General features: G+C 38.8%; 1 protein-coding gene across 11 annotated transcripts in view; it reads right to left on the reverse strand.

Moving 5' to 3' along the window:
- Positions 1-25,429, reverse strand: part of PDE4B (phosphodiesterase 4B) — a 530,398-nt gene that overhangs the window by 13,331 nt on the left and 491,638 nt on the right. For 10 of the 11 annotated variants that reach the window (XM_072730657.1, XM_072730658.1, XM_072730662.1 and 7 more), the window contains one exon: positions 5,003-5,096. In XM_072730657.1, the coding sequence (XP_072586758.1) occupies positions 5,003-5,096 (94 nt within the window). Of the gene's footprint in view, positions 1-5,002; positions 5,097-5,718; positions 10,262-25,429 lie in introns of those variants that run through there. The other variant, XM_025983196.2, reaches the window with a different exon arrangement.

The following is a 25,429-nucleotide window of genomic DNA, read 5'->3' on the forward strand; positions in this document are numbered from 1 at the left end:
AAGCATCAGCCACCAAATATCCCATTTTACTTCACAGGGGGCTTTATCCTGAGTCCTTCTGCAAAATGCATTGACTCTTTCAGGCCACAGGGCTGCTTGTGAGTGTGCACAGAGGCAATCATTTAGTGAATTGCATGAACAGCTACTTCATTGAACTAAATGACACCCTGTGGCTGAAAGAGTTAATGCAGCTCTCAGAAATTCCTACCTGTATCTCTGCTTGTTACAGTAGAAATTAGGACAAAGACAACTTCCCCATTTGAAAATGACATGTTTCCAGATGGCATGCTGGCGCCTAGAATATTTGCTTTCAACTCTTGCAAGGTGATGGCACAGTCACATGCTTTCCCCAGAGACCTCCGTCTGCTCTTAGGGCCCTGTGGCCAACTCCTCAATGCAAAGCAAGCTCAGGGAGACAGAAGAAGCGCCCAGTATGTCTCAACACCTGGAGCAAGGGTATTCTCCATCCCTAGCATCCCTGTGCTATCTTTAGGGACCTATAAGCTCCTCGCCTCATCAGTCTATGACTTTTGCCTAGGGAGGAATTTTAGTGGTCATTTCAATTAGTTCAGGGGTTTCTAAGCTGCTTCAACATCAGAAACACCCAGGGAACTTGAGAAAAACACAGATTGATGAGCCCCATCCGGTCCTCCTGAATCAGTATTTTTCAAAAAAAAAAAAAAAAAGAGCTTCCTAAATGACACTGATGATCAGAGCCAGGTTTGGGAACCAATAATAATCCCACACTTTTGCTTTTCAGATGAAGTCAGCGATTTGTCCAAGCTCAAAGGGCAATTTATTCCACAGATATGTATTTTACCATTACTCAGTTCCAGACACAGTGACTTAATAGCATAAAACCCAGGCCCTGAGGTTCCCGTTAAGAATTTCTTTCTGGTCTCACGATCAATGGCAAAAAATAATGCATATTATATTATTTCTGACATTAACTTTTCTGTCGCCTCACTCCTAATAAGCATAACTCTTTGCTAAAAGGAAAGGCCACAGTAGCCTCTGTCTTTCCTGACCACCGTTCTTCATCATTCCTCACGTCTGGTTATCTAAGAGACTGTCAGTTTCCCCTATGCTACTGCACATAGGAAAACCTCTAGTGCGACTAGCAGCCTTTCCCTGTGTTAACTAAAGATTCCTTGCAACAGCCAATAATTGAACCCTACTGTGTCTGGAACATTACAATAAAGAAGAAAGCCATTATTCACAGACAGGAGCAATTTGACATTAATGGGCGTTTCCCTATACAGGCAGGCAGTAGAACAACTGAGAGGTTTCCCTAGTCTGAATCTCCTCTGTTTAGAAGCTGAGCCCTTACACTGCAGAAATATCCTGAAACACAGACTCACAGAATTGCCATAAATGCTTGGTGAATTTACATTTATTTGCAAAATGGTCAGAATACAGTGGGGACATAGTGGACGAGCATAAAACAAATCAACAACAACAAAAATGCAAAAAACGGTCACGTCAATACTCTGTTCATGGCATAATTTGAAGGAGTTTTATTAGAGCATGGCATATAATCACGCAAAATGTCTAAATTCTTTTCCTTGCATCTTTGAAATTCTATGTTCTCTGGCTTTTGAGTCGTAGTAGGGGATTTGCAGGAATAAGTTTTCTCTGTAAAAAGATTTACTAAATTATAATATATCTACTTATCTTGCTTTACCTATGCTCCCTTCCTACAGGTCCTGCTTTATCTCCTCTTGGGCCAGCAACCTGGAGCTCATTAGCATATCAGAGCATCAGTAAATGCCTGCTGTGGTAAATGGACTCTTGCTTGCCTTTGACTTGCCCATCTCAACACCATCCTCTTGAATGGAAACAGTACAAACTTCACAGATCCTTGGAGTAAGGGATTCCCTCCTTCCTGGATGACACATTTTAGCAATCAATGGCTCTTACTGCAATAATGCTCTTTAATTTTAACTTAAAGCACTCAGGTCTTCTCATTTTCTGCTCACTGACACGGTTGCTGGACTCTGGACAAGATACTTTTATGTTACTGGGAAATGTTAAAAACACATTTTACTTTTAGGTCCAACAATCACGATCCTTAAAGACTTTTCTCCAAAAGAATATACCCATTATTTAAGTGTCCTTTAAGGCAATTTTCTTTTTTTTTCTTTTTAAGATTTTATGTATTTATTCATGAGAGACACAGAGAGAGGCAGAGACACACACACACACACACACACACAGAAGCAGGTGTCCCAGTGCAATCTTCTTCTATAGGGTCTGAGTCCCTGACAGCCTTCTTTCCTAGTTAAAGTGACAGGGTACTTTAGTCTGGGAGTCAAGAAAGCAAAGCCTTCATTCTGGCTCAGGGACACAGTAGCCAATTAATCTTGATTAGGTTACTTTGTCCTTCTGGGCCTATTCTCTCTCCCATAAAATGACAGAATTGGAGTGCAAGGCCATTAAGGTCCCTTGCGGATCTGACCGTTGATAAAGAAGGCTTATTCATGCTTCTCCAGGAATATTCACCCCCCACAAGACAGGATTAAGAATTCCATGTCCTAGGGACACCTGGGTGGCTCAGTGGTTGAATGTCTGCCTTTGGCTTAGGGCAAAGTGATTCTGGGGTCCTGGTATCAAGTCTTGCATCGGGCTCCCTACAGGGAGCCCACTTCTCCCTCTGCCTGTGTCTCTGCCTCTCTCTGTGTCTCTCATGAATAAATAAATAAAATCTTAAAAAAAAAAAAAAAAAAGAATCCCATGTCCTACATTTGCAGTTTGGAAGCAAGTTGTGTTTGTTTGTTTGCTTTTTAGGATTATCAGATTGCAAGTCTACAGTCCATTATGGAGAATCCAGACTGCCAGGTATGTCTTAGCAAAACTAATCAACTCAGTTCATATCAGAGTCATAAAATGTTAGAGTTTGAAGAACTCTGTCACCTATGCCAAGTGCTCCCACTGTACAGATGAGGCAACTGACATATCTTTTGTTTATATGAGGGATGTTTTCTCTCCTATATTTTTCCAAGAATATTTAAAATTTTAATTTGTCTAGTCTGTTTGATCAGGACTACTTTGTGCACACACCCCATCCTCCTAATGCTGAGTCTCTAAGAATTAAGATTCTATTACCTTCCCCAACAACCTGTATTTGATCATTTAATTTTTGGAACAATGAGAAGCCAAATATTGGTTTCCTCAAGAGATGTGCCAACAGCAAATGAAATATTCGAGATTTGACATTTATTTGTTTTTGAGATACAGTGTTGACCCTGAGAGGTCATTTTTATTATCTTATCAGCTTTCTCACTTAATAGCTTATGATGATTAAAAATAAAAAAGATCGATATGCTAAACTATTCTAGCTGTCCTTGGCAAGCTGCTGGTGAGAGCTAGTAAGTGTACAGAGCTGCCTCTGTGCAGTCTTGGATGACAAAGGGCTCATGCAGCTTTACTCTGGTTGTGAGAGTCTCTCCCAAGATGACAGACAAGCCCCGGCATTTTAAAATGCAATGCTTTTGAGAACAAAAAGGAGTTCTTGCACTAATCGACTTTCTTCTTCTCTCCCACAATCATTAGCCTTGGAAAAGTGTAAGATTCCCAGTTTGTGAAAAATACTTGAGTGTTGCACAGAGCAGAGTACATTTGAAAGGAACAGCGAAAGATGTCTACCTTCAAAGGGATGAAAGGGGGATGATGGAGAAGAAAAGATCAGTATATAACACTTTCTGTTCAATTAGATCCTAGCTGCCTCTCAGAGCTAGGACATATGAAAATTCTTCTCCTTTGTTCCCAAAGGTGTTTGTAACTGCCGCCGGAGAAAACCAGGTGTGGAAGGTACCCACAGAGGAAACAGTTGGCAAGGCACGTGTTAATTGTGCCACTGCCCATCTGCTGCAGGGTAATGCCATGGGCTCTGCACTAGGCAGATCAAAGATTGATCGGCTGACAGCAGAAACTGCTTTGGTATTGGAGAAATAGGATTGATTTTTTAAAAAATAAAACCAGAAGAGGTGTGTGTTTCTATAAGGCCCCAAGGCAGATGTTCATGGATTAAATGATGTGTTGCTATGTCAAAAATGTAGGGAGGTGTGATGTTCAGTTGTAAGAATGGGTTGTTCCCCTACATAATGGAGTTCTGTAAACAGGCATAATCCAGCAGTATTTGAAAGTCAACAGAGTCAGAATCGAAATGCTACCTATTTGCTTTAAAGTAGATTTGCATATTCTGCAAGCCCTATTAAAGAAAAATATAATCCAAATAGGTTCACTATACAGTAGAATGGCTTTAAACATGAGATCAGAAATCCCTAGTAATCAAACAGGACATCTGACAGTAGTTGAGGATCTTTGATGCAAACCTTTACTGTCAGTGTCATGTGTTAAATACCATCAATGTGATAACACAGCACAATAGATAAAAGCATCAGATTGGGAAAATAATGATGCAGCTTGCAGAAAGCCAAATCTTTCAGAGATGTGAAGATTCTTTTCTTCCCGTTGATCTTTAAGAAATAACTTAGCAAAGCAATAGTCAAATTACTTCCTAAGCTTATTCCCATGGGCCAAATCGGCACACAATTATTCTCCAACCGTATCTCATACAAACCAACTAAGAGGAAATCTTTTGCTCCAAGTCAAGTTATTGGAAGAATTTAAAGAATACCATGTCAAAAGAGCCAATAGACTGGTCCCTCAGGTTTGGATGACTGGACACCCTCCCCCCGCCGCCCCGCCCTATTCGGAGGTCTTGGCCAAGATATAAGTGGGTGGGTGGATAAGGGGTGACCTGAGCTATACAGAAATACAATTAGCCTATAAAAACCTTCTGTCTTTGATTCTTTTTTTTTTTTAATCTTTCTGCTTTTTTTTTTTTTTACCTTAAATGTTGTCTTTAGTTCTTATTTGAAATGGCTTTTTCTGTGACTTAACCCCACTCCAAACTCACATAGGGATGTCGCTGACAGATTGCAGAGATTAATACTGAAAAATCTCAATTATGGGACAGGTTTCCCAGTTAATGTCTTACCTAAGAAAGTATTTGAAATGTATTCAGAAACCTGGTTTCCTGATCGGCTCATCTCTGAGAGGTGTGTTAGTTCCCGGTTCAGCATTCTTTTGAACTGTTTATGAGAAGAAAAATGTATTAATCACCTTAAAACTAGCAAATGATCACTTCAGATGTTTTCGACTTTACTAAGAACCAAGAGATTGGAAATGGAGCAGATCCCACTAAATAGATGATACTTCTTCTACAAAATACCTCTCTTAATGCGAAATCATTCCAATGCCACCTTAGGGGAAAAGAAGTTTTCTTAAGATTTCTTAGAATTAACATCTTATCTTATTTCTCTTGAAGATGCAAACATAGGAAAAGGAATTTTAATAGAGGTCAAGATAATTTCACTGAAAATGTAACGACTTTTAAAACACATTTATTGGCAATTAACTCAAATATTATTTGAGAAGAGATCATATGTGAAAAATTGAAGAGAAAACTAAGGGAAAAAAAAGAAGCATCCTTTAAAAATCGAGCTGCATAAGAAGAATAGGATTAAAATACAGCACAGTCTACTTAAATACGATGTAATACCACATGCTCTTATTTTACAATAAACAGCCTCAGTGGGCTAAGGGACAACACAAATTAAATCATTACAGATGTTTTTCAACTGCACAGAAAGCATACAGATGTAAATGTTGCACATTCTATCAAAGACACATAACAGAATCAAATTAACCCACCTTGATGTAACCCCAAGATACAGTTAACAAATAGTTTGCCTCAGGCATTTTGGAAAGCTCTCCTTGCCACAATCCACAAATCCCTTTGCAACAATTCACTGTTCTGAGAGAGCACTCCCGAAAAGGACCCGGGAAAGCCGAGCAGATTCAGTGGTAAAATAATCAAAACTTAGAAAAGACAAAGTCTCTTAGGGCATTTCCTAATCCAAACAAAGCCCATCTTCACACTCCATTCTTACAAGAAGCCTGGGCTCCCTGCTTCTTTCCTGGCAGAGAGAGTAATGGAATCAGGAATTGCACGAAGGAGCAAGAGCTGTCTAAATGTATTCAGCTGGCTGGTTTACAGCACTTATGAATTATGAATAGTCCTGGTGGCCGAAGGGGTTTCCATCCTAGATTAGTCCTGCTCAGCTGAACTCTGCAAGGAAGGAACGATTCTTCTTTCCTGAGGGCTTGCCAGACTGGGAAACACAGCCATCTTTTAAAAAGGAGAAGATTAAAATGGAGGAAGCCCCATGAATATTTAAGTAAATCTGAAGTCGGTACCCTCCCCCATTTCAACTAGGTGTTCTTAACCCTCTCTCCCCTGTGCAGACCTTCCTCCACACAGACGCAGGCACGCTAAAGGTTTCAAGGGGATGGTGCATTTAAGTCATTTACTTTCCAAACATTTTTTTTTTTTTTAAAAACTGAGAACAGGTTAGAACTGTGGCTGCCTCCAGACTACGCTTTCAGAATACCAAGGCTTTGTTAGAGCTAGCTTTTTGGAGGATTCTTTGCACACCGACAGTGCGTGCCAGTGTGCTCAGCCCTCCTTCACAAGGAAACAAGTGGGAAAAGAATGAACTTATTTCATTTAAAAAGTACTTCATCTGCCGAATGCAGTTTTCTCCACTCCATCAGCTCATTAATATGCATATTAGATTGCATTCGACAGATGAATTCAACACGTTTGATCTTTCGATCGATCTAGGATCATGAAAGGGTGAATTATTTGGGTTATGAAGGACCACGCTGTTTTGGAATTTTAGTGTTAAACGTCTTCTATTTCATGTTAGGTATATTTAGGAGTTAAACTGATTTTTATTTCATTTTAGCAATCTAGGGCATGTTGAGAAAGTCATTCCCTTCCTGTAGACTCTCAATCTCTCTGCCTCCCCTCATCCTCCCTCCCCCGCCCCCTTTCCTTGTCAGCCTTAGATAGCACAGGAAAGAGGAACCTTATGGAAGACTAGAGTCCTATTGCAGTGAGCTCTCCAGGCCCATCCCACTCCCCTCCTCCTTCCTCCTCTCTGTTACCCCACCCTTGGACTCCCAGAAGTTCAAACACAGCATGTTAAAGCAGGAGCAAAGCACCATGGCAACAGCCCCCACATGCAATTGGCTCTCTTTCCTGTGAGGCTTTCTCCTTTCAAATGAGCATCTTGCACCAAATATGGCTTTACTTCAAGCATCCAAGCCCCCATGATGCCACCGCCTGTGCCCAGGAGACTGGGCCTTTCCAGCTGAAGACAGTGCAACTTAGTACAGTTGCCTGCTGGCTCACGGCACTATGCATTGTCTTCGAAGAGGTTCTGGGGGAACCCTGTTTGCGTATGTGTGTTTTCCCATAACACAATATGTTAGTAACAGTAACCAGGGATGTTTGGATCAATTGTCTCAGCTCGTGTGTTTTACTTATTGAACCTCAATGCAATTTTGAACTCCAAGTGAATCACTTTAAGTTACCAATTATGTATTTTTGAAGACATACCTGCTTGGTCATAATGGCCTCTCAATTTTACTTTTCAAAAGCCAGGCACATACACTAAATAAAGACTTAGAAGCTGGAAAAGACAGGTCTCTGCACTCTCATTGATCAGCTAAATTTTGGCAAAGAAGGAAACTGTACTTGGAGCACTGCAAATATATCTTGAAAAAAAGGCAGAGACAGATGATGTCTTTACACTATGCACAAGACTTAGCCAAATGTAACATGCAAACACTCCATCTTGGTTCCTTTGGTCAGTAAAATATTTAGGAAGATTTTGGAGTCAATCGGGTTTGTGCCAGTTTAAATAAAACCAGTTTACTATGTATTTGATAAATACTTTTTGGACATCTAAAATGTGCCAGGCAAAGCATTAAAGATGGAGCAATAAAAACAAAGAAACAAACAAACAAAAAACAAACCAAAACAAAAAACCCACCCTCTTAATCAGCTTTCATCCTAGTGGAAATAGATACATTAGGGCATGTTCGTTGACAACAGTTAATAGAGAGTGAGGCCAGTCTTTATTAGTCACGTTGGCTCCTCAGGGCTAGATAATTTGTGAGAGATGAATGCCACCTCCTTCCTTCTCATGCCTATATTGCTCTCTATGAGTCTTTTGCTATGAGCATGGCAAGCCTACCAAAAAGCAAAGTCATCCTAAGGTATGAATGGATGAAACACATGACATGAGGAAGTGTGCACATGGAGGTCATTCAGGGTCAGAAGTGACCCAGTCCTAACGGGCTGCTTAGCAACAATCCTCAGTTTTCCTCCTCCATAAGGGAGGACCCAACCACACTGACTAAGGCCATCACTGCTCTCATCAAAAAGCATTTACGAATGGCCCACTTATGTCAGGCTCTGTTTAAACCAAGAAAGGCAGATGTGGCCTGCAAGGAGCAGACAAGAGCATCTTTGACATTCAGTAATGTAGAGGACAATTAGTATGATCAGTGCTGGCCTGTGTGATGAAATACACCAAGGAGTGGATCAGATATGAACTGTGTTTGAGGCTAAGGCTGAGGAGACAGCCAGAAAATTGGGCTTAGTTGAGTTTTCAGTGTCAGACTCCTATCTGAGAGCTGTTTCTGTTGAGCCAGAGATAGCCACACTTCACCTCTCATATAGAAGATGAAAATAAGGGGATCCCTGGGTGGCGCAGTGGTTTGATGCTTGCCTTTGGCCCAGGGCGCGATCCTGGAGACCCGGGATCGAATCCCACATCAGGCTCCCGCTGCATGGAGCCTGTTTCTCCCTCTGCCTGTGTCTCTGCCTCTCTCTCTGTCTCTCTGTGACTATCATAAATAAATTTAAAAAAAAAATTTAAAAAAAGAAGATGAAAATAACGCATGGTTTTTGGCTCTCGGCCTTTCGATCTGAACCTGTCATGATTCTACAACAAGTTCTGAGGCAGTCTCCTACAGATTGGACACAATACTTACTAGCAACTGATATTTCCCAGAAAACAAAACTCTCAATACTACTGAGAAAAACAACTCAAATTGGACATGCTTCAGTCTGTAAGAATAAGTCACCAACAATGGAAAAGAAGTATTTATAATGCCTCCACAGTTTGGTATTCTAAGACTCTTGGAATCTTCCCTATTTGTCACATTGAGTGTTCAGTCTAGATAGGAAGGTAAAATAGCTCCTGAGTGAAACTGTGTCCCAAGCAGTTACAGGATTGAAAGGGAATGAACATTATTTATTTTGTCAAATGCAGCAGAGAAATCCACAAACAGGAGCATACTATTTCAAAGATAAATGTGTCTTTAACCACCTAATGTACACAGATTCTATTTTTCTGTTAAGAATCTGTCTTACAAGAAAACCCTGTTAGAGCTTACCTAGAAATAATGTCCCCAGAGGAAATGGCCAAAGCCCCTTTTGAGTACAGACAAGCAAAGTTTGTGAATGGACCCTTAGTAACACAAATTCCTCCAATGCTCCCTCAAGCTTATTCCTGACACTGGTTTGCGAACACTGCTAGAAATTGCAGTTTTTTTTTTTGAAAATGAAAAAAGATACCATTCTCTATCGATGATTTAATCTTACTTGCCTAGAATATATCATCCCTATAAAATCATATGTGAATGTTTTTGAATAGGCTACCTTTAATAGTGGAAAGCTAGCTATTTAAAATATATAGTAGCTGAATCTGAAATTCAATTACACTTGCTAGGAACATTTTGTTTTATGGTTTCAATTTTTCTTCAGCTGCAGTGCTTACATACAGAGATTATTTTCTTCTGAGCCAGGTTTTTCTGAAACGATGGAACACTTAATCATTTTTCTAGATTTCTCAGGAGAGGACTGGTTTGAGATTTGTGCAAAGATCCACAAGCAACTTAGGAGCACTCTTGGTAACGAGGTTTTTGCTATGCTAATCACGCAGGAGGCAGGGAGTAGAAGGATCTCAGAGATTCATCCCAGTTCTAAAACTTGGTGGTTTTATGTTTCTAAGAATAAAACACATTAGAAGAGTAATGATAAGAGGGGCTAGCATCAAGCACATAGAAGAGCTAATCTCAGGGGATGCCTGGGTGGCTCGGTGGTTGAGCATCTGCCTTTGGCTCAGGTCCTGATCTTGGAGTCCCAGGATCCAGTCCCACATCAGGCTCCCTGCAGAAAGCATGCTTCTCCCTCTGCCTGTGTCTGCCTCTCTCTGTGTGTTTCTCATGAATAAATAAATAAAATCTTAAAAAAAAAAAAAAAAGACTAATCTGGGCTTGGGAGGGGATGATTTGCATGTCACGGGAGGAGTGAATCTTTAGTGAACTAGTATATCTTCAGCCTATCAGACTAGATAAACAGGCACCTTCCTCTCATTGATAACCTCACGCTGAAGTCAGTAGGTGAAAACTATGTGGATTTAAAAAAAAAAAAAAAAAATGGAGCCAGAGAGGAAGACCGCTCCAGCAGTTACCCTTGTGGGTGGCCATCTACGCAGGAGCCCATCTGTGAGACAGGCGCCTTATTGTGTGGGACCTTCCTGTTTTTGCAGTATGAAACAACTGCCCAAGTCATTAAAGTCACAATGACTTTATTAGGGACTAAATTTTGACTCATATTTTACACTTTGTTAGTCACAACTTAATCAGAATTCCTGGGCATCAGGAAAGCAAAGGGGCTGAAAATTCTTCCTTAGAATGCTACGGGCAGTTGAGGAAGTCACAATGGCTCAGAGAAGGTGTGCAGCTCAGGGAAACATGCTAGTCTCTGGTTCAGTTCTGGCACTAACTCCATGTGTGATCTTGGGTCAGATAAGTTGACTTTTGTTTTGTTTGGGCAGAGTTTCTTTAGTTATAAAATGGCTAATTTCTAAGGTTCTTTCTGATTCCAAAACATTGCTTCTTTCATACTCTTATTTTGACAGGGAAAGAAGACCCAAAGAAGTGAAGAATTCTAACTGCTAAGCCGCTACACTTTGCTTTGCAAAATCTGATGTAAACAAAACACAGGGATTTACTGTACTTACTCTAGAACCCTTTATCAAACTCAAGATTTCCACAATTCTTAACATTTCAGATCATCTGACAGTGAGCATCCCATCTCTTGTCTCTTTTTTATCTTTCCTTATCTATCATCTGTTTGAAACTTGATGTCACAGTCCCTTTAATGACCTGTTTGTCTTATTGGAGAGGGAAATGAAATTGAATTGAGTGACTAGTAACAGGATTCAGGCTGGAAGAACATACCATTCACTGACCATCAACATCTACTACCCTAGAAACTATAGTTCCAAGATGGGCCATCCCAGAAAACAAGCTCTGCTGTGTTAATATCTGGAGGATATTGCTGGTATACCAGAGAATAAAGTTAGGTCATTCTAACTGTCCATGTGCCATACAGAATGAAATTCATCTAAACAACCAGAATTGAGTGATTCCCTTCTTAACTACCCAGTGATGTAATAATCCACAACAAATATGTCATGAAAAACAAGCATGAACAAACATCTCTGGCATTACTTTGCAGCAAAACATTGGCATTTATGATGAAGCTAACTGAATAAACTCCCTTTGCTGCTTAAAGGACAAGTATCTGCTCCAGTGACATTTTAAAAGTCAAAAGAGGGATAAACCATTAGTGCTTTCATACACAGAACTGAAAAAACGAAAACTCAAAAGAATTTAAATACAACATTCTACAACTTGACAGTAGGTCTGAAATAACCCTCAAAATTATTGGGTGTTTCTTCCTACCTATTTATCCTCTTTGCTGCTGTCCATTTTTCTTGGGATTTCTGAAACTGTTCAAGAGGAGATATGGCACACATTATTGGCACTAAAAAATTGACCTCTCCTACACCCAAAGTAATTCCCATAAGAATGTTAGGGAAATTTAACATTCCCTTAATTCCAAAAGTTTCTGCAGTGACACAATTAAATAGACAAAAGACACTATATTTATACCCAAGGACACTCAAAGATACATTTAAATTTTAGATAAACATTTTTTTTTTTTAGTATAAGTGTATTCTAGATACTACATGTTTCAAATATCCCATAAAGAGACTAGATTACATGGGACCCCTGGGTGGCTCAGGGGTTAAGTGTGTCTGCCTTTGGCCCAGGGCATGATCCTGGAGTTCTGGGATCGAGTCCCACATCGGGCTCAATGCATGGAGCCTGCTTCTCCCTCTGCCTCTGTCTCTGCCTCTCTGTGTGTGTCTCATGAATAAATACATAAAATCTTTAAAAAAAAAGAGAGAGACTAGATTACAAAATCATATACTCATGTCAGGTTTAGAGGTATTGTATATTTTTAATAATTTAAAATGCTCAAACTTGTTCTTTTTGACAGAGGTCTTCTCTTCTGGTGAGAAACACAGCAACACTGCATCTGTTATTGGAGTTTCACAGTCTTATTTTAAGTATTTGATCCTTCTCTTTTAATCTGGCTGTTAAGAGAAATAGACTTAAAAAAAAAAAAAAAAGAGGAATGTTGCCAAGTCTGGGGTGCTGGCCTGACGATTAAAGATAGCAAAGGCCTTTCTTCAGCAGATGACATAAATTATTGCAGCAACTGAGAAAAATCAAGGAATCAAGGTACACTGTTCAGTTACCCTTTTGTTTTTCATTTAAACTATCTACAATTTTTTCTGTGCATAATGGCTAATATTTAACCTCAAGCTTCTAAAGCCAGTTCCAAAGCCATGGGGTGCTAATGTGATTCCAAAGCAGATGACTAAGGTTTCTGCTGAACCATTTCATGGCCAGAAGTTCTAAAACTTATTATATTTTTAAAATTAGAAATCTTACCATAGATCAGACCCAGAGACCATGCAGTCTAGTGTCCTCTACTGACTAGCAGAAAACAAGGCCTATGCCTCAAGACCTTCATATCTGCCTTGAAAGCCATTGAAACAAAACAGGAATGCTTTAGTTATAAAATGCATGCTTTCTTTTCATAACCCTATAAGTATTGGTCATGATTCTCTTTAAGAACTGATTTCCAATTTTATTCTATAACATCTCCTGAGGTGTTAAAAATTATGCACTAAGTATTATCTTACTAGAATTTTCAATATTTTTGTAGACACAAAAATCTACCACAGCTTGGTTTTGAGATTACTACTCTACCCCTTTAAATAAATCATGTAACATGTATTGTGTTTAATATTAATTATATTGATTTCTACTAATACTGTTTGAGATAAAAGACAATGTGATGCTTCAAAGACTCCTGTGGAAATCAGTACTTCTGGATTAACAGTTTCCCAGGGCTGAAAATTTATAAGATCAACTCTAGGAACCATCTGATAAATAAAGGAAACCCATGGGCTACACAGACATATCATTTTATTCCCTGAAAGCATACATGTTATCTGTTTTGGCATTTTGGTAATCTCCACACTAGGCTATGCACTTACAAATTGAGAAGAATCTGCCACATGTTGAAGTCTAGAATGTATTTTTAAACTATAAAGGATGAAAACAGTGGTCTTATCTAATGTAATTCTATAAAAATGTACATTTTCTTATTATTCTTATTAGTTCTTAGTGTATTTCATTTTCTTATTATTAGCTACCACAATTTAAAATAGATGGATGAGTACTTTGCACAATAATGCACCCCAAGATGTATAGTTTGTTGGTTTCATGATTAGAAATATTTTATGTAAAGGGATTGGCAAAGTGTCTCTAGCACTTGGACTTTCTTCCACAGGATTTATACTTGAAGTTGATGTTTTATTTCTCAGTTTTGTTCCATAATTTAATTTAATTTATTTAATTTTAGAGAGGGGGGGAGGGGCAGAGGGAGGGAGAGAATCTCAAGGAGGCTTCATGCCCAATGCGGAGCCTCTCAGGGCTCCATCTCACAATTCTGAGATCATGATCTGAGTTGAAATCAAGAGTAGGATGCTCAACCGATTGAGCTACTCAGGTGCCCCAGTTTTATCTCTGAATTTTAAAAGAATCTGAGCTTATGGTATGGTCTTCAGTTGGGTTTGCATTTGGGTGGAGCTTGCAACTGGCTCTTTGGCATCTGAAGTCTTTTTTTGTTGTTGTTGATAGTAGCTGGTATAATTAACTACAGAATTCCCACAATATGTTATTGCAGGTGTGACGCAGGGCTATGTCATATTGATTACATGACACATGAGTTACTCATAGAAGTTCTGGCTCTCTGGTTGACATTTAGATTATTCACCAGTCTAAGGAGTGTAAACCAGAATTGCCAGAAAGATAGATGAAGCCGGTCAAATGAAACAATAACTCGAAAGAAAGAAAGAAAGAAAGAAAGAAAGAAAGAAAGAAAGAAAGAAAGAAAAAGAAAGAAGGAAAGAAAGAAGAAAGAAAGAAAGAAAGAAAGAAAGAGAAAGAAAGAAAGAAAGAAAGAAAGAAAGAAAGAAAGAAAGAAAGAAAGAAACCATAACTCAAAAGGGCCTTGTGTTAAAACTGTATCATTAAAAAAAAAAAAAGCCTATTCTGAGATGTCTCACTATTGCTAACTCTATCCATTCATGATTCCATGACTTAGCCAATTTTCTCAAAGTAAGAGACTTTGGAACTCTTCAGGTATTAACAAAGCTGGAATGGCCACAAGGTGCCTGACATAAGGAAAATTACACCAAGTATTCATTTTGCTCAGATTGCTACAGTTGAGGTCAATCCAGAAACACATCTAGAATTAATTGAATATGTGGCTGGGAGAGTAGTGAGAGAAGTATCAGCAGTATGTCATGAACAAAAAACATCACCAGACAATGACAGAATGACTAAACTGCTACACTCCAGACACAACAGATATGTAGAGTGGCTGAATTTCAGACACAACACATGTTCATAAATATATTTCCAGCTGAGTGTGTGCTGCCAGTCTCCGAAGGGCTAAGATCCTTGGCCACAGGATGCAGACTTTTCAAGAGAAAGCTAAATTAAATACCCCAATACCGAACCAAATGACAACCACGATGTGCTTCACATTTCTGTTTACAAGGAAAGAACATTTGATCCTGATGAATTTGTTCTTTGTATCTGACTATGAACTTGGGAGAAGGCTCAAGAGCAAGCTTTTGCTGCTTCTGGGGGTGCTTTGAAGAGTCACTGTAAACCAGAGAAGAGTTTCTCATTCAACTGAACAATTAGAAAAATGAGTTGGGCACAGCAAGCAAATGTACATAGTGTGGTACAGTGCAGCAGAAAACAGGATTCCTGGGTTCTAATGGATTTGCTGCTAACAACATAGTTGGTTCTGGACAAATTAGATTAAATTTCTGAGCCTCATGCGAAGGATATTTATTTGAATGCCTACCATGTGCCTAGAGCTGTTTTAAATGCTGGGACTACTATAGCGAACAAGGGAGACCTAATTCATGTCCCTAATAACCTTACCATCTGAGGGAGGAGATGAGTAAATACCAAGTTCCACAACAGAAAATAAAAATTATAAATTGTGATAGCAAATTGTAAAACCAACAAGTATATTGGGTTAGGATAATTAGAGAAGTTCTCTCCAAAGAGATAACATCTAAACTGAGGTCTGATAAATAAGAAGGGAACTTGATTGAGCCTTAGCTTTCAAAATCTATGATTACATGTTTTGTAACCAAGTCATATTAGAAGATAATAAATTACCCTGTGGATTGCTCTTTAATTTTAATTTTTAAATTATTTGACTTTGGAGCAAAAAGAATGAGATTTGATCTTAGGCAGCAGCAGTGAATAGCTGAAGGGCTGGGACAAATCAGTGATCTCTCCTGCATCTTGATTTTACACTGAAAATGGGGATATAGTAATACTTTCCTCCTGGTGAACATCAGAATGAGATCACATAAGGAGAGCTCTGTGTAAGCAGGAAAGCCCTCTTCAGATATGTTTCCTTACCTTGCTACCTTGGACCTGGCAACACAAAATTAAGAAACAGCTATATACTTAGAGAAAGTGGTCCTTTATTTAATGCTCTATCCCAGGACCATAGGGAACTTTGAGAGCAAATAAGCTTTAAGGTGAAGAAATGAGCCTTAAAAATCCCCACATTGCTCCATAACTAATGTTCCCTCCAGCAAAATCGGAGTTCTCTGGGAAATGCAGTCCTGGATCACAGGGCTAGATTTGAAAATTAAAACAGAAAAATCTTTCCTGAGTTGTTCCTCACTAATATCTCCTTCTCCTTTATTACCTTTATGAGAAAGTGCTCATATTTTACTCATTTCAATCCAATATATTATCTTACTTTAAAGAAAAAGAACCCATTCCTACCCAGGGGGTCATGTTTTTATTTATTTTTGGCCAGGGTCTCTTATTTTAGGATTTACTAAGGGCACTGAAGGGTCTTTCTTGAAAAGCAGTATATGGCCTTTCTTAGTTTGAAAATTTTTCTATGCCCCATCTACAATGCAGCATTAGACAATGAGTTTATCTTAATACCATGAACATATAGGAGAGTATTAACAAAAGAGTATTTAAAATTATTGTATCAAAACTAGATAAATTCTTTGAAATTAAATTATACTGATTTAAAAATATTTTAAAAGTCATACTGGTAAATCTTGATGAGATATTATCAGGGAAGCTTCCATACTATGGGTAAGAAAGATGCAAATAAATTTTGTGCAACTAGATCCTGAGTGTGTTAAAATATGGCAGGGAAAAATTCAGTGGCAGCCCACCCTGCCACAAATATTATGTACTGGACATGGCCAGGTAAATGCAGATATATTTAAACCATCCTGACTTAGTTACAGAATTGAGCTGGCAATAGCAATCAAATGAATAGGGGCTGAGGCAGGGAGGGCACTGTGCCTTTCAGTTGGGTAGATGGGTAGCATCTGGCTGGCTAAACTGACCCGTCTGGGCTATGAGTGGGACATCTAAGCAGGAGCCGGAGATCATTAATGAATGATCTATCAGAGTCCTTAGCTTCTCACAATCAAATGGGCATGCAAAAGTATACAATAAATTCATATTACCACTGGATAGTCTGAGCATGTTCCATCAATTTAAATTTTTTGAAAATTCTAAACAATATTTCCATCTTGAATATCATGCGGTACCCGTTAGTGAAGTCATTACCTGTCCTAATATCCATCAAAAGTCCTCACGTCAACAAATTTCTTAAATGACCAAATCAAGAAGAATTTCCGAGAGCTTCTTAAAATATGATAAACCCCAAATCAACTCCCATCAATTGACAAAAGCCTTCATTTGCTTTTTATTTTTCTCCTGACCATTAAACAGAAAGTTATGTCTCTTTGATACTTTTTAGTCCTACTACTATAAGCATCCATGGAGTCTCAAAAAATTCAAGACATAATCATGCAGGCATCAAGAGCTTGCAATCTGGAGTAGACATGAAACCTCAGAGAACTAAAGTATTAGCTATGATATTAACCAATAAGCTAGGTAATAGGATGATTTATGAAAATCTGATCAAAGAGTACCTATATCAAGGTTTCAAAAAAAGAAAGCCAAGAAGCATGGCACACCAGGGGTAGGTTCATAGTATAGAACTGATGATGTATTCAAGCCAAAGGGAAGTCTTCAAGGCAATGGAATGCCAAGGGAGGCATAAAGGCCTGTATTTCTTCATTTTCAAGTTATCATAAAACTCTTATATTCTTAAACCAGGTTTTCAATTGATCTTCTCACATCAAGAGCAGAGAGGAAGTTGGAAGTCTACTGTTTTGATCAATAGGAGCTACTAAAACTTGAGTATCATTTTGATTACGTGAGGATAAAAATGTTAATCCTGGCTGCCTTTGTAAAATGAGATTTTTTTTCCTGCTGGTGTACATATATATTTTTTGATGATATATATGTATTTTTTAATTCATAAATTAAAACAGCAAAAAGCGGAAAAAAACAGCAACGGCAAAGGCATTTAAAGTAACTCATTTCAACTATTTCCTGCTGGATTTTGAGCACACAATTTTCAGGACTACTACATTAGTTCTCTTTACTTGAAGTGATTAAGACACGTATAACTTTTACTCAAGAAAGGCAATGAGAAGAACAATAACAAATTTAAAAACCAATGCAACTGATAAAGGGAAGTCCCATGTCTTTCTTAAGTGTAATCAGCCTTTTGCTGAAGATGAATAGCAAACCAGATTTGTAATCAGACCTGTATTTTACTATCTTAATCTTCTGCTAATTAACCTTGGAGAAGTCATGTCATAATGAAATTATATTTCATTTAGATTGTGTTTTATATTTTACAAAGATCTCTGGAGTAAATTAGATTTTTAATCCTCAGTTTTTATCACTCTCATCTATAAAACAAGGTCTTCAAAGCAATGATATCTATGGTTCCCTTTTGGGTTTAAAGTTTTAGGATCTGTTTAATGCAACCATGTAAGCCTATAACCAGAAAGGATATATTTCCATCTTTTTCTGGCTTGATTTATCAACTTTCCCCATGCATTCTGACCAAAGACGTTACACAGACACCAAATAACCACTTCACTTTGTCCTGTCAGATCAGCTTTATCACACAGCCTATGTGGTTGAATTGGAAAGGTATTTTTATTTAATGACACCTTCTCTTCTTGTTGTTTTCTTTTCCTAAATAACTAATTAAAAATTTACTCTTTCAGATAGCAAATGACCAAAAATTCTTGTCCTAAGTCTACATTTTTTAATTGGTTTGATCATGTTTATGACCAATACCTGTGCTTGAGTTTCATTTTTACAATTGATGAAGGTTATAATATGCTATGCTGTTAGCAAGGAGTGAAAGGAACTTGGCCATTTAAACATTTTAAGGAGCATTTTGAAGTGCCATATTTTGAATGGCTAAAAAAATATAAAGAAGTGAAATTGAGCCACGAAGATGAAATTTTATTTTCAATAAATTCACTGAACTTCACTTTCTGAAGGCTTTAGGTTCCAAAAGTGGTACATTTTTAAACCACAAGTAATTAGGAGAAAACACAGTACTGATGAGCAGAAATGCATGATTTATAGCCTTTAAATGCTGCTCCATAAAAAGAAAAAACTATCAGGTACTTCTTAAAGAGAAAAAGATTATCAGGCACTTCCCAAAACAGAAACAAAAGAAACAGAAGTTTTACTGTCTTCTTCATTTCTAAATAACTTAACAGTCCTTTCTTTGTGGAAACACTTGGCCACTTTAAAGTAAATCAAACAAAGGAAGTTACAGTAAAATATCCAGGAGACTAAACAGTTTGGCACCAGTTGAGGGAAACATCACGTACAAATGGGCAAGACAGAGAGGGGCTGGCAGGTCCCTGAAAAAATGCTAAAGTGGAGGGATGTGCTGGGACGCACATCCACTGTTGGCATAGTGCCTTCAAGAGTGTGAAATCTTTTGACTGTGGCACAAGGCTTCCCTAGGATCTTTGGTTTGGTGAGTCCTGGCTTCCAGAAAGCTGGTGTATCTCTACTTGCTGAACACATTTTTACTCAGAAGTAAAATTTTGGGAAGACTAGCATAAGACTAAGCTCCACCCTTGGCTTTTCCTTCATAGGTAGCAATGGCACCAATTTTGGAAGCTTTTTAGATTAGGACACATTCTCAAAGAAAAATGAAAGATGAGAACGAAGTATAAAAAATGTGAAATAGACATTTATCCCATTAAAATATTATAATTCTATTTTTTTAAAACTAGTGTCTTGGATTTATATTTGATACTTCAAATACTGTTGTCTGATTTTTTTTAATATGGAGATAAAAACTCCCCTTAAATTGGCTTATTTATTAGATTTTGATAATATATTCTTTTCTTACCAGCTAGCCGGGGGTGTAACAATCAAAGGTAATATGCCCTGACTTCATTCCTATTTTATTTTTAGAGATTTGATCACTTGGGGACTTTCAAGTGAATTAGCAGAAAGACCAGGGTGTAAATGAATGAGAATTCAATGAAGGAAGTGGTTTGGTCTACATCAAGGAAGAAATATTTAAACTAAGCAAAATAGATTAAAATTCAAACCTATTACAAAGCACTAAACTTTCAAAACCTTTGATTTGTTAAGTTTTCAAAGAGTAGAACTTAGAACACTCGTCAATAATACAACTTATTTTGTCATAGAAATGGTAACTGAAACAATACCAGATAAACAAACAGCTTAATCTTCTCTTTCTTCTCTTCTTTCTTGTTTGTTAGAAGACAAAGTCTAATGCAGACCGGCTATATATTACCTCTAGAAAATTTCCCTATATTATTGCTACTGGAGCACTGATCCTGTTTCATGGTCCTGGGGCATGTATTAGAAAGGATATAATGAAATTGCCTCAATTTTTGGATGATAATTTTTTTTAAAAAAAGAAGAACCTCTCTCCGTTTTCTTTTTATGTTGGAAGAGGGGTGGTAAAAGGGGAATTTTCGGGTTGGTTGTCTTTTAAACAAAACTTCACTGTTTTCTCTTACGCCATGTTAGAGAATTTGGAATAAACAGATCCTGAATTTGGCAAACTGGTCCGCAAGAGGCAACAGATTAGTCTAATACTGTTATTTACATTTCAATGAGTGCTTTACAACCATTTTCTTTTATTTATTTTATTAAAAAATTTTTTTAAAGATTTTATTTATTTATTCGTGAGAGACACAGAAAGAAGCAGAGACACAGGTAGAGGGAGGAGAAGCAGGTTCCATGCAAGGAGCCCAATGTGGGACTCGATCCCGGGAATCTGGGATCATGCATGCCCTGAGCCAAAGGCAGATGCTCAACCACTGAGCCACCTAGGCGTCCCTACAACCATTTTCTATAACTACAGTTTTTCTCCTCCCTTTTCTCTGTTAACAGACACTGCTTTCCAGTCAGGAAGACTGAGTTTCAGGTTATTAATGGCTGGTCTGGAGGTCCAGAATATGGTAATTGCAGATTAGGATTCTGAACCAAATAAGCAATGATGGCCAGAGTTAGGAGAATAAGACCTCCCAGAAATGACAAAATTCCCATGTAAGAGTTATTAAATACACCTATATTTCTATGTTTAGCTGTCCCGTTAGGATCATTGACAGTGAGTCAGATAGTCCTGGGTGTGAATCCTGCTCTCTTCTTTGCCTTAGGCAATGTAATTCAACTCTTTAAATCTCACTTTACTATAAAATGGAGATGATAATAATAGTATGTATTTCAAAGGGTTGCTGAGAGTATTAATGATGGAATGTAGGTAAGTGGCTTAGCATCATGTTTGCACAGATAGTATATACTCGTAGAAGTAGTTTGGCTATTGGCTATTACTGTCCCAATAATAAATGTAAGAGCTGCAGGAGACCACGAAAATACTCTTCTCCCAACTATTTTGTTTTGTAGATAAAGAAAGGCAAAGATTCAAAATGAACTAACTGTTTAAGATAATTTTCCTAAATGGAGGCAGAGCTAGACCTCAAACTCATGACTTCAAGCTAGGCTCTTTTACCTTTGGTGCCTCCAGTTCTATAGAAATCTGAGAGTAAAGAGAGAAAAGTTGGATTGAAAATGTTCAAGTGTCCCACCTAGCTGTCAAAACTGATTTTCCTTCTAGTTTGTCCTCTAATCCAGGCCACCTCTAACATTTGTGGGGCCACATACCTAAATCTGAATAAAGTTATAAATGAAGCTACCTCCAGTACTCCTACCTCAACAGACATCCCTTCCCAGCAGCTTGGAAGGCCAGCATGAAATGTGAATTCTTGAATTCCTTGGGTATGTCAGTGAAGGGAGACCTAGCTCTGGACCACACCCTGTCCCATTTCTTCCCCAAGGAACTCACATGCAGGAATGAGTACACCCTCAGCCACCACCCGCATGTCAAAACTCCTCCTCCACACTTCTTCCAAACCCAACTGCTGCCTTTTAGGCTACTCTTTGGGCCTAAGGGTGTGAATTCCTGCAGCACATCCAGGAAAGAGGTCTGTACGGGCCCTGGAACAGGGTTCAGAACTATTGGGCAGAGAATGTAGGGGGTCTAGTAGATGCATTGTGGTCTGGAGCAGCCACCACAGCTACCCCTTGGCCCCATCGACTCCTCACCTCCTGGAGCAGAGCACAGGTGGAGGAAGACAAGGCTAGAGTTCTCTTAAAGCAAAAAGTTCAGGTAAAGGACCTCTCTTGCCCTAAGGGTGGGAATGCTCTAGTCATATCATTTAACTTTGAGCAAAAGTAGAAGCAGTCTCCTTCAATAACTGGTCACCTGCCTATCATTTTCCTGACAGAGCTATCAGATGAATCTGTTGACCAACAGATTTATTTCCTTTTTGGTTCTGCTGGATCCAACATTTCCCATACTTACTGATTATTCAGTTGGATAGAAAAAGGACTCAGCCAAGTGCAGGGCAATCAGCCTACCCAGATCACATGCAGCTTGGGTCCCAAGTGGCTCCAGGTTGGTAGAATTATATGAGTTTATTCCTTCCCACCCAAGAGCACAGACAATTATTTGCCTTTATGTTCAATACTCGAGTACAGACACACCTGAAGAACCGGAAAAATAAACCTGTATAGCCAGAAGGACTCACTTCCTCTGTGATGGTATCTGCAGCTGACTTCATGATCCCTTCAAAGAAGAAGGACCTTCTATCTCCCATTCCTATCTTGTAGATTTCCTTAGCAAACGGACTGAAGTGCTAGGTCCTGAGGCTTCATTCTAAAGAGACTACTGCCAGTATGCACGACTGCTCTTTTCAACAATGAAACATCCATTTTCACTGATTGGGCCCAAACTTCTGTCCCAACACATAAAACGGCCCCGGGCAAAGCTAGTCAAGAAAGAACAGGAGAATGGAGAGTGTGGGGGAGTTAGGAGAGTGACTAGTTGCTTGAACATAGCTCCTTGGTGCTGCATCCCACAGCATGCTCATCTTTTGAAAAGCATTCGACATGCTGGGTACAAGTGACCCCCTGGACGCGTTCACCTGAGAAGTTTGGGGGAGAGACTCTCGGGAACAGCTCCCTGTCCTCCTCAGTCACAACTACGCCTCACTGGGATTGTTTTGTGTCGGTCCTTCCTCAGCCACTGTTGCTGCAACTCTGTACTTTTCTGACTGAGTCTGTCAGGAAGGAGACAGGAAATTCTAGTCACCCGCACAGCAGCTGCGCCATTCCTCCTATCCTCCTCCAATGACGTCGGTTGGCTTTGGTGACACGAGGTCAGGAACTGAGCCACAGTGAAGGTCAGGAAGATAGGTCAGTGTTTATGCCGTTGTTGGGCTGGGGATCCTGCTGAGGCTATTTGCTTTCTTCCTTGCTATACTGTTTCTCTTTCCGTTCCTCTTTTTTATAATGTGGAGCCAAAGCATCCTGTTTTGAAAACATCTGACTGTTTTGCCACCGAGGAACTCATGCTCTGATGCACTTCGCTGAAGTGTAAGACAATTCTTCTAATTCGGGAGGCGATAAAAGTTGAAGCAAAAATTAATGAACAAGTCTCAGAAGCCAATCTGTCGTTATAGAAAACAGTTCTAACACGTCTAACTGAACTTGGGCTGCTGGCAGGAAGGTTCACTTGACATCCTTTTCATCTTGAAAAACAATGTCACTGCCTCATAACACTGCTTCATTTATTTCATCTTGTAATTCGGGGCGGGGGGGGGGGGGCAGAAATAACCTACACTACTAACCCACCTAGCTGCATCGTTCTCTATAATTTTGGAATTCCATTTGGCCTATGGCCAGCATTCAAGGGATAGGGGAAATCGGGCCCAAGGAGGAGACCACGTTTCTATAGGTCACAGAAACAGTTCCTTATCTAACTAACTCTCAGGCTCTAAAGCACACTTGGGAAAGTTGGTTATAATCTTTGAATCACAATTTTCTTTAAAATATAAGAGGGTTAGGAAAAACACTAAACACACAACCCTCCCAAGATGTGCTACATATGAAAGACTGCTTCCTTTTCCTCGGCTAGGCACAGTCACCTCTCTACCATTTGCAGGTTCCCAAACACACCCTACGCCAAGCACTGGCTTTCCCATCACCACTGTTGAGTAAGTGAAAACTCAGTAAATCACTTAGTTGATCAAACTAAGGACATACACTTTTTGCAAAGATGTAGCAGATGCTATTTATTGAATTTTTACATTTATTGAATCTTTACAACCCAGCAGGTGCCTTGCTGAGTATTTTAGATGCATTATCTCATTTAATCTTCACAGTGACCCAGTAAGGTAGGTACCACTTTTATCCCTATTTTCCAGATAAGAAAATAGTCTTAGAAGAGTTAAGTAAGTTAGCCAAGGTCAAGTAGGTAGTAAATGATAGAGATAGGATGTGATCTTTTGACTCTAAAGACCATGCTTTTCACATACTTCCTGTACAGAACATCTTCAGACTCACTTCCAAATCTGTAACTCAGATCTGCCATGGCTCTTTTGTTCAGTGAGGAGAAGAAAAAGATGATTAGATACAACTACCTAGTAGTGACAATGGTGATGGTGCTGATGACGATGATTATATTTTTTAAACACTGACTTGGGTGGAACGTTCAAATAATTTCAACAAGATTTATGATTAAATGTGGGACTTTATTTTTTACCATAAACAATTAAGTTCCCCCAAAACTGACAGTGATCAATTTCTTTTTGGTGGCCACAAAAATATTTTCATGGCCATGGGTTAAGTTTTACCTGAGACAATTATCTGGATAATCAAGATTTGGGGGTAACATGATTGCTAAGTAAAAAGAGAAAGAGATCTTTTTGACTTTAGCTGTCAGCTGAGCATTATTTATCCACTGGATAATTGCTTTGCCCTACAACCTTTCCACCGCAGATGTAGAAAATAGGTACATGCCTTCTACGTAAGCTAACTATGCCAGCATTAAGGTTTAGCCCTTTCCTTAGGGTTAGCTCTATTCGACTTTCATTGCTTCCTGCACAGGACACCATAAAGGAGGAGCGGAAGCCCGAAGTGATTGGCATTCTCACCAGGTCCTACACAGTCCTTGGTCTCAGAGCCTTAATGACCCTTACACGGAATATGAAACATTTTTTAAAATAAATTTGCAAAACAGACAATATGTCATTTCAGCAGTCCAAATCCAAACCTTGTTAGAATCTATGAGGCATCAACAATCAAAATGAAAAATAATGACAATTTGCAGTTTCTCAATGAGTATTATTTTTCTCCCCTGGAGTTAGTTGGCTTTCTCTTAGCAACTCAAGAAGAAAGTTCAGCATGTCTTTTATGGTGAAACCTGCTGAAAAACTACCCTTAGATATTGGATCTATAACTCGTATGGGTATCAATGTTCACAGCACACAGTAAATAGAGGATCTGTTAATGCTCCAAAGTAGGCTAAAGCATGTGCGCAAATCTTTCTACTTGGAATCCAGTGTGGATTGGAGAAGTTACGCAGTTAAACCCTCCTCATAGGGAAGCAGTTGGTTGAGATTTGCAACAGCCTGGAAAATCCCAGATTTTGGCTTTCATTTGAGAACTTCAGAAAAACGTCAGTCAATAGTTAAGTCTCAAAAGTTTTCTTTTTTCCAACTTGAATCTAAACTAAAATTTGGGAAAGAGACTTACTTCATTTTTTGCCCTTTCATTAACCAATAAACAAGAG

This window comes from Vulpes vulpes, chromosome 12 (genome assembly GCF_048418805.1).
Source record: "Vulpes vulpes isolate BD-2025 chromosome 12, VulVul3, whole genome shotgun sequence".
NCBI lineage: Eukaryota > Metazoa > Chordata > Mammalia > Carnivora > Canidae > Vulpes > Vulpes vulpes.